The sequence below is a fragment of the Pristis pectinata genome, chromosome 1 (genome assembly GCF_009764475.1).
Source record: "Pristis pectinata isolate sPriPec2 chromosome 1, sPriPec2.1.pri, whole genome shotgun sequence".
NCBI classification, from domain to species: domain Eukaryota; kingdom Metazoa; phylum Chordata; class Chondrichthyes; order Rhinopristiformes; family Pristidae; genus Pristis; species Pristis pectinata.
Genome location: NC_067405.1, coordinates 51058595 through 51067433, shown reverse-complemented (window position 1 = coordinate 51067433; position 8839 = coordinate 51058595). Strand labels below are relative to the sequence as shown.

Genomic DNA, 8839 nt, shown 5'->3' with positions numbered 1-8839 from the left:
CAACTCATCTGTATGCTTTTCACCTGCAATGATATAATTCTTAGTAGTGTCGAGAAAGAGATTGACACATTAAGGTAGGCTGACTGTGTCACGATCCCATCTTTTTCTAAGTCTTTAAGTGGTTTTCTTACTGTCACAAGTATAATGGTTTACATAGCAGTCAGTTTCTTTACCAGACTGTTTAAGATGTAATCAGACTCCTTTGCACACCACCCCCTTCCTAGCAGTTCAACTGTGGATTGAAAAGGAGTCAAGTTAGTCTGAATAAATGCTACTCACAGTTTGGTACTTCAAATATCTTGTAGTGAACTACTGGGCACTTTCATTCTGACAAGATATCTTTATTAGTCACATGTACATCAAAACAGACAGTGAAATGAATCTTTTGCATAGAGTGTTCTGGGTCAGCCCTCAAGCGTCGCCACACTTCCAGCGCCAACAATAGCATGCCCACAACTTCCTAACCCATACATCTTTGGAATGTGGGAGAAAACCAGAGCACCTGGAGGAAACCCACGCAGACACAGGGAGAACGTACAAACTCCTTACAGATAGTGGCAGGAATTGAACCCGGGTCCCTGGTGCTGTAATAGTGTCATGCTAAAGTGATTTCAACAGTGGATAAGTTGCTGTATTTTCACTAAAGCCAGGAACATTGATAGCCATCTGACATTACTATGTCCCAGTATATTCTGATATTCTTGCCCAATGTGCTGTCAAAAGCTTTTCGGTCTTTCAACACGTACATTGCATATATGAAAATACCCAAAGGTCTTGATTGGAGAACTTTCAGTGTCAGCTGGAAATGTGTCCATTGGCAATTCTGGTGCACTTGTGTGTGACATGAACAAGGCATTCAAGGCTAATCTCTTTGATTTTTAAGAATTCCTTTACTTTTGCACATTTTCTCCAGCTTGCCCGTATAGGTTAGGTCTGTAATATCTGCTGAGAAATCTAAAACCTTTTTTTCTCAAGTAGATACTTATTGGAAACATCTGTTTCTTCTGTTGCAATAAAATCTGCTCTTTCCTTTAAGCTCAATGTAAGAACGTAAGAAATAGAAGCAGGCATCAGCCTTTCAGCCTCTTACTTTACCGCTTATTAAGGTCATGATTGTTCATTTACCACAGTGTCACTTTCTGATAATAACCACCATATGCCTGGATTCCCTTAATATTCAAATAGACAATAATTATCATTGTATTTCAGCCTTGAAATGGTGTAGTAAGTTAAACAATTTTATATAATTTGAAGTATCAATGAACAAATACAATATCGTACTTCTTTAGGTCATTGACTTCATTTGTACAAGGAGCCAAAACATTTGTAACTGTTGCTTCACATTTTGTTCTTGCACAGGATAAATTGGGTAGCTGAATGCATGCTGCAATTATCACTAACAATAGTATATGCAGAAAGTCCTTTTTGAACAGCAGGGTCATATCCACTCAGTATAGACTTAATGTTTCAAGAGAAATCATTTACAGAACTTGAACTGGTACAGGCCTTTGTGATATTGTTCGCTGATGCATATGACATCCAGAAGAAAGAGGTTCTCCATCAACATGCCCCCGCCAAACAACTCTGCCCTCTCACGAGACCCTGGAAAACATGGACAATTTCCCACATTTCAGTAGCCATCTCTTAATGAAGGAAGACCATCACATTCACCATCATGTTCAGTGTGCCAGCAGAGCCTCTGGTCACATGAGGAATTGGGTGTTCCAAGACTGAGGTCTGAAACCGAGAAGAAAACTCAAAATCTGCTGGGCAGCAGTGATCCCTTCTATGTGCTTATGATGCTTGGATGGACTACCTACAGCAGCAACCTCAAGGCACAGGAAAGATACCAAAAATGTTGTCTTCGCAAAATCCTCCAAATTAATCGGAAGGGTAAGTGAACCACAGTCACCGTTCTCTTCCAGGCAACATCTCTATCATTGAGACCCTAATTACATTTATTTAGCTCTGTTGGTAAGGCCATGTTGTTTGGATGCCCAACTCCAAACTCCCAAAATATTCAGGATACACAAGAGACCACAGATGCTGGAATCTGGAGCAACAGATGCTGCTCCACCCGCTGAGTTCCTCCAGCAGATGGTTTGTTGCTCCTGAAATATTCATGCTATTCCAAGCTTTGCCACAGAAATTGATTGCCATGCAGAGAAAAAGATTCAAGGATGTTCTCAAAGCCTTATAGAAATGCAACATCCCCACTAACTCCAAGAAATCTCTGACCCATGAGTGCTGAAATTGGAGAAGATGGCACCAAGAGAATGAAGTTCATGCATCAGATGCATACAAAAGCCCTATGTAAATGGTGAAGAAGCACACTCCCTCACGTGTTACCTCCATATTTAAATGTCCCACCAGGTTCCTCTTGCCCGATCAGTGGAAAAGTCTGTGGTTCCCACGTTTGGCCTGGTTGGTCATCTCCCAACCCACAGAATCGGTATGGAAGCAAGTCATCCTTGATCTATGTAAGAGGAAGATGATGTTTACTGGCACCTTTTGAGTTTTAAAGATGTCCTGAAATTGAAAACATAAAATAGCATATTGAACAGAAGTCAATTATTGAGCTATTTTTCAATTTAGTTAATGGTTGTGCAGAAGCTATACAGTGGAGTTATGTGCACCATTTTTCACGTGTGATAGAAGCAGCTCGTTTTGATATCTGGTTGACTTGTAAGCTTTTACTCCAAGTCTTCTCTCAGCTAAATGTTTTATTGCAATGGATCCTAAATCAGTGCTTGATGTGATTCATACCATGGTTCTGAGAGTATTGCATCCACCTGTGCACTTCTGGATTGAAGGTCACACAATAATTTCTTGAGTAGGTCATTTGGAAATCCTTTAATAAAGGCAGTGGTGTTAAACTCTTGGAAACCAACAATCTTGAAGTTTGGGCAGCATTAAAAGGCTGCAGTTTAATCATTGCTGTTGAACACCAGATAGATTGACTAGCAGGTAAAACAGAACAAATGTTTGGTTCTGAGATTTACTCTCCAGTAATTTCACAGCATGCCACAGTGACTTATTTGGATTAACACAGTGCAGACTTAGGCACCATCTGTCCCTGGAGCACACCAGGATGGAGCACCAAGCCAGGGGAAATGATCTCACAGTAGCACCCGCTCAACCTTCAAGCTGTCCAGGACAGGACTGAAACCAGGGCCAATAGACCTCCCAGGGAAGTTACCAGGTTTTACAGGATTACCCGCATCAGGAGAGTTGGCACAGTTGTTCTTGCCAGTTCTGTCACCCTTGGGATTGCAGAACATTGCAAATGCCCCTCCTCTCAGCACAATATGAAAAGTAACACTATACAATGTTTGCATTGTTTTGTCCTCTTGTCCACTCAAGCAAAATCATAACCTCTATCATCCAGGGGCTACGAGCCCTTCACAGTGGTTTTAAATTAAGAGAGCTCCATCCCAGAATCTTTCATCGTGGTTATAGCAATCACCGACATACATGGGTGAAAACTCCTTTCTCCACTTTGGCAGCTGAATGGTGATGTGGCAGCAAGTTCACTCTCTGCTTCGCCAATAATCATGATACATATTAAAGTCATGCATGTCTCTGCACACATGTATACATTTGTGATTAATGTGCTCACACCTCCAAAAGCAGTCAGGTTTGAATTCCTGCAGCCACACCTGCAGCCTCCTGATAAATGGAGGGGCCATTTTTTTTGGATGAGACTTGTATCAAGATAGGTTCTTGAAAGCATTAAAAATAACATAGGACTATTTCGAAGATCAGGAGAATTATCTCTGAAGTCTGGCTAATACACGCCCCTGAACTAATCTCTCTAAACTTCAAATTTGATCACCTAAAGTAAAAGAAACGCAAAAAAACAATGCACTTTGAGTCAACGTCTATATTTCCAGTGATGCAACTTGGATTAGTATCTCTTCCAATTCCCTTCCTTGACGAGCTGCGTAAGAATGACATTCCCTGGACAATTTTCCGTGTTATGTTCTGTGCAACGTCTTGGAAAAGCTCGTTATCTGAGGGAAATTGCATGCGTAATTCGACAGTCATGAAGCTTATTAATGCACAAATACACCAAGCAGAGTCTTCAGCGGTGCTGCTTGGCGCTGCTTCACCCTTCTCTCGCAACGTTTCGAGCTGAATAAGTTGTGCTTGGGTATGCAAAGAAAAAAAATGACACAATATTGTCTGTATTGGACCCTTATGAAGTTTGGAGGGGGAGGGTCGGGGTAGGGTAATCTACACCCTAAGAACTAACAAGGGTTACCTATGAGAGGCTGTGGGTGATTAGTGCAATTAAAAAAAGATCCGTGATCACAGTTTCATTTCCCACAGGGGCATGTGCTGAGACGGTCTGGTGTAAGAGATGCCCGGGGTGGACGTTGATAAATCCGGAGCTGACAACAGAGCCTCTGCTTCTCTCCGTATGGGCACCGTCTCGTCCGTTCGCTCTAGACCGGGTCCGGGTGAAAGACGGGCCCCGTCCGCAGGTCAGGAGGCTCGGAAAGGCGGAAAGGCGAAAGGATGTCCCAGTCCCTCCCTGCAAGCAGACCCGGGAAGGGGAAGAGTCTCTAGTTCCCGGGAAACTGCTCTAAGTCGTGGAACAGTAGCCAGCCAGCAAACAGGTAGGAAAATCACGACAATACCTTCGTCGTCGTTATCACGATCATTGCCGATGGGAGATCGGAACCCCAGGAGAGGTTTTGGTTCCTGTCTCCGATAAACAGTTTGTAAACCTGTTCACAAATAGGATAAAATAACACAAATCAAATCCCCCCGGGTTGCTGAAAGCTCATTGACAACTCATTTGCATACTATATATGTGTTAGATCATTTGATGTCCAGATATTTCCTTCGGGCGTATCTTCTATTTGACAATATTCTTTCGGTATCCTACCCCTTTACCCCACCAAGCGCTTTAGTTTCCCTGCAGCAATATATGCGCAGAAATATTGAGAGGAATATAATTCCCGAAAGATATTCGTCAGCTAGCGATCAGGGTAAAACTTTCACTCCAAAGATTCCGTTTTGCTAAATCAAAGTATTTGGATGGTGTCAAATCATAGCCCATCACACAGCAGTACCTTGAGTCATAAAAACGCGAAGAACCAAATAACATTGAGATGATTTGAACGAAAAATGTGGCTGTGTTATCAGTAGTCTTACGTACAGGACGTTTCCCTATGTTTACCTGCAGTGAGTGGACTACCTGCAATCCAGCAACACTGTTTTTGATGTTTGTCTCTTGCATATGAAACCGCGCAATTCTTATGATCCCGACAGCTCTGGAAATCAATGACGTAGGAACACAAGAGTACGTTTTGCTTCCTTTTAATAAGATAATTGCTAATTTATTTTACATCAGTGCCGTTTCCCTCCACTAATCCCTTATCCCTTGATTCCGTTAATATCGAAAAAAAATTCTGCCCTGTTGTGTTGATAACTGGGGGAAAAATCACTATCCTCAGGGGAAAGATTTCTTTCTTATCTCCGTACTGAATGATCACCTCCATATTTTGAGACCTTGACCCCTAGTTTGAGACAGAGGATATATCAACTTTGCATCTAACCCGTCAAACCTCTTAAGAATTTTTATATTTCATTGAGATCACATCTCTTCTTGTAAACCTTGAGCAGACGAGTACTTTCTAATCTCTGTCCTAACAACAAACCTGCTATTCTAGGAATCAATCTGATGAATCTCCTTTGCACTCCCTCTCACAAGTTCATTCTTTCTTGGTTGTGAAACCAGACTTGTACTCTGTATTCCAGGTGTAATCTCACTAGGAATCTATATAATTGGGGCAAGATGATTCTACTCTTGTACTCAAATTCTCTTGCTACTGAGGCTAAAGTGCCTTTGTAATTGCTTGCTGAATCTCCATGTTAACTTTCAGTGATTTGCATATAAGGACACTCAGGTCCCTCTGAATGACACCTTTCAGTCTCTCACCATTTAAAAAAAAGCAACATTTTTTTCTATTAAAGTGGATATCTACACATGTTTCTACATTTCATTCTGTCATGTCCTTGCCCATTCACTTAATCTGTCCATATGCCCCTGAAGCCTTTCTGTATCCTCCTCACTGTCTCTGAGCTTTGTGTCATCAACAAACTTGGATATGTTACAACATCCCTACCTCTAAATCACTGATTAATGGATTGTGAACATCCGGGGCCAGGCACTAAGCTGCATTGCACATCACTGGTTACAGCCTCCCAACCTGAAAATGTCTCATTTATTTCTACCAGTTCTATTTATTAACCAATCCTCAATCTCCACCAGTATTTTACCCACTAAATTGTGCACAATAATTTTGTTTAATAATCTCTTGTGTGGCACTTTGTCAAAGATCATGTCAAAGCCCAAATACATCACAGTAACTGTTTCTCCTGTGTCTATTCTGCTCATCCCAACCTTAAAAAAAATTCTCCAGTGGACTTGTTAAATGTGATTTTTTTTTGTTTCCTTTTCATAAATCCATGTTTATTCTGTCCAATCCTATTATTATTTTCCAAGTGCCCTGTTCTCGCTTACTAAGTAATAGATTCCAGCATTATTCCTATCATTGATGTCAGACAATACAGTTTCCGGTTTCCTCACCCCCCCTTAATTAGTTCAGTTATATTTGCTCTTTTCCAGTCTGTGGGAACCATTATAGGATGTATGGAATTTTGGAAAATAATAACCAGTGCATCCAGAATTCCCATAGCCACTTCTTGCAAAGCTCCACGTCAGCAGCCCTTCAGTCCTATTAATTTCTCCAGTTCTTGCTTTCTGCTAATTCTGTTTCTTTCACCTCAATTACTCTAAGAATTGTTGGTCTTTTCATTCAAAAGTTAGCAATTGCTGATACTTTCATACCTTTTAAAGTATTTTCTCACTTCTACCATAGCTGACTTCTGCCTCATACCTTTGTAGTTTGCTTTATACAGACCAAACTAAATCACTTTTGTTGTTTATTTTGAGCACTATTCCCTGAAAGCCCCTTATCTACTATGCCTTCTATTAACCCTTTCTTATCACATAATATAACTAAAGTAGCCTGTTCCTTTGTTAGTTCCTCAATATACTGATCCAGAAAACTCTCTCTTATACAGACCATGAATTCACCCTGAAGATTATTGGTGCTAATTTGCCCAATCTGTATGTAGATCAAAGTTCCCCATGATTATCGTTTACCCTTGTTATATGCACTTCTATTTTCCCTATTTTTTTCAATGCCTACAGTACAATTTCTCTTTGTGGGGGGGGGGGGGAAGGAGGGGGGTGCAGGGGAGAAGGGATTCTGCTTATTATTCGCACTAATGTTTTTTGCCCTCTGCTGTCTCTTGACTTCACCTAAACCAATTCTGCTTCCTGATTTTCTGAGCTAAGTTCCTTCCACTGTACTGCTGTTATCCCTTTCTTTAATATTATGAAAACTCTACCTCCTCTTTAAATTTCCCCACCTCTTTTAAATATAAAGTATCCTGGAATATTTAATTCCAAATCTTGGTCATTTTGCAACCACTGTCTTTTTAATCTATTAAGTCATACTCTTTTACTTCTATTTGAGCTATTAATTCATATATAATGTTACAATTGACACGTGTGTTCTGATAAAGAGCCTTCAGTTGTGTCTTTGTGCTGTATTTCCATTCTTTGACTCCAGTTGGAGGTACACTCTATGACATTACAAACTGTCATTGTTTTTGTTTCCTAAGTGTGAGGAACCAGCATCAATGCATCTATTCTAGGGTTATATCAGTGGCTATCAAATTATTGCTATAATTAGTAAATAAAAACTCTCAGGAAGGAGCTATTACTTGATTGAACAGAAAATAATGTGGATGGAAAATGAATCTGGGTGTCCTTATTGAAAATAATTTATTGCCAACAGTGTGTCAGCGAGCGAGTTGGAGGTGGAGCTGTGTGTATGACTCAGAACAGTTTTTTGTATAACAAACAAAATCAATTTGCTTAGTAAAAAGTCTATTTTAAGAGCAGATGAAACAAGCAAAAGCAATTTCTCCAAGTTAAAGCAGAGTTACATATCAATTATGTGCATAAGATTAGTCTCAAATCACAGAATAGTCAGCCTGTTTGATTGACAGGGGAATTATCCAATCATCTGCACTCTGGCTGGCTAAAATGTTGTCACCCTATACAGCCAAAATTTAATGTTATTCAAAGCCAAAAGAAGCATAGCTATTTTGAGGGAACAGAGGAGCAACCAGAATAATTGAGTGGATGGAGGGGTGAATTATGGGAAGTAAATATGTAAATTGGACACAAATGTATTGGTAAAGAAGTGGCTAAAATATGATGTGATAGTTGTGTTATGTTTCAGAAGTGAATAGAAACACTAGATCATTACAAGCTTCATCTTATTCAGGAGAGCAGAGTATGAGGATGTGGCTTGAAGTAGAAAGGGTAAATGTAAAATTAGATTAGTTTGTTGTCATATTCATCAGGGTGCAATGAAATTCCTTGTCCGCATGAAACTCATGGAGTAAACGGTATACATGGTAAGAAAAAAAATACAACAATACAATGATGACCACAAAACAGCAGAATGGTGCTAAGATTGTAATGCAATCTGAAGTAGTGCAAAAAGAACACTGAAGTGACAATATCGAAGTAACTGAGAGAGGTAGAATTAAGAGTATGAGAATGTGGCAGCACTGCAGGGGTGTGAAAGAGGTAATTGGTTCAGGAGTTTAATAGCAATGGAGAAGCTGTTCTTGTCTAATGTACAGGTTTTCAAGCTCCTGTATCTTCTCCTGAAAGGTAGAAAAGAGAAAAGGGAATGGCCAGAGTGGCAGGCATCCTTGACAATACTACTAGCCTTTCTGAAGC

At 40.2% G+C, this 8839-nt stretch overlaps 1 protein-coding gene across 2 annotated transcripts in view; it reads left to right on the top strand.

The window, feature by feature from the left end:
* Positions 1-4099: 4099 nt before the first annotated feature.
* Positions 4100-8839, top strand: part of pde1a (phosphodiesterase 1A, calmodulin-dependent) — a 411318-nt gene continuing 406578 nt past the window's right edge. For both annotated transcript variants that reach the window (XM_052023509.1, XM_052023506.1), the window contains exons 1-2: positions 4100-4153; positions 4333-4622. In XM_052023509.1, coding sequence (XP_051879469.1) covers positions 4364-4622 — 259 coding nt within the window. In that variant the 5' untranslated portion in view covers positions 4100-4153; positions 4333-4363. The remainder of the gene's footprint in view (positions 4154-4332; positions 4623-8839) is intronic.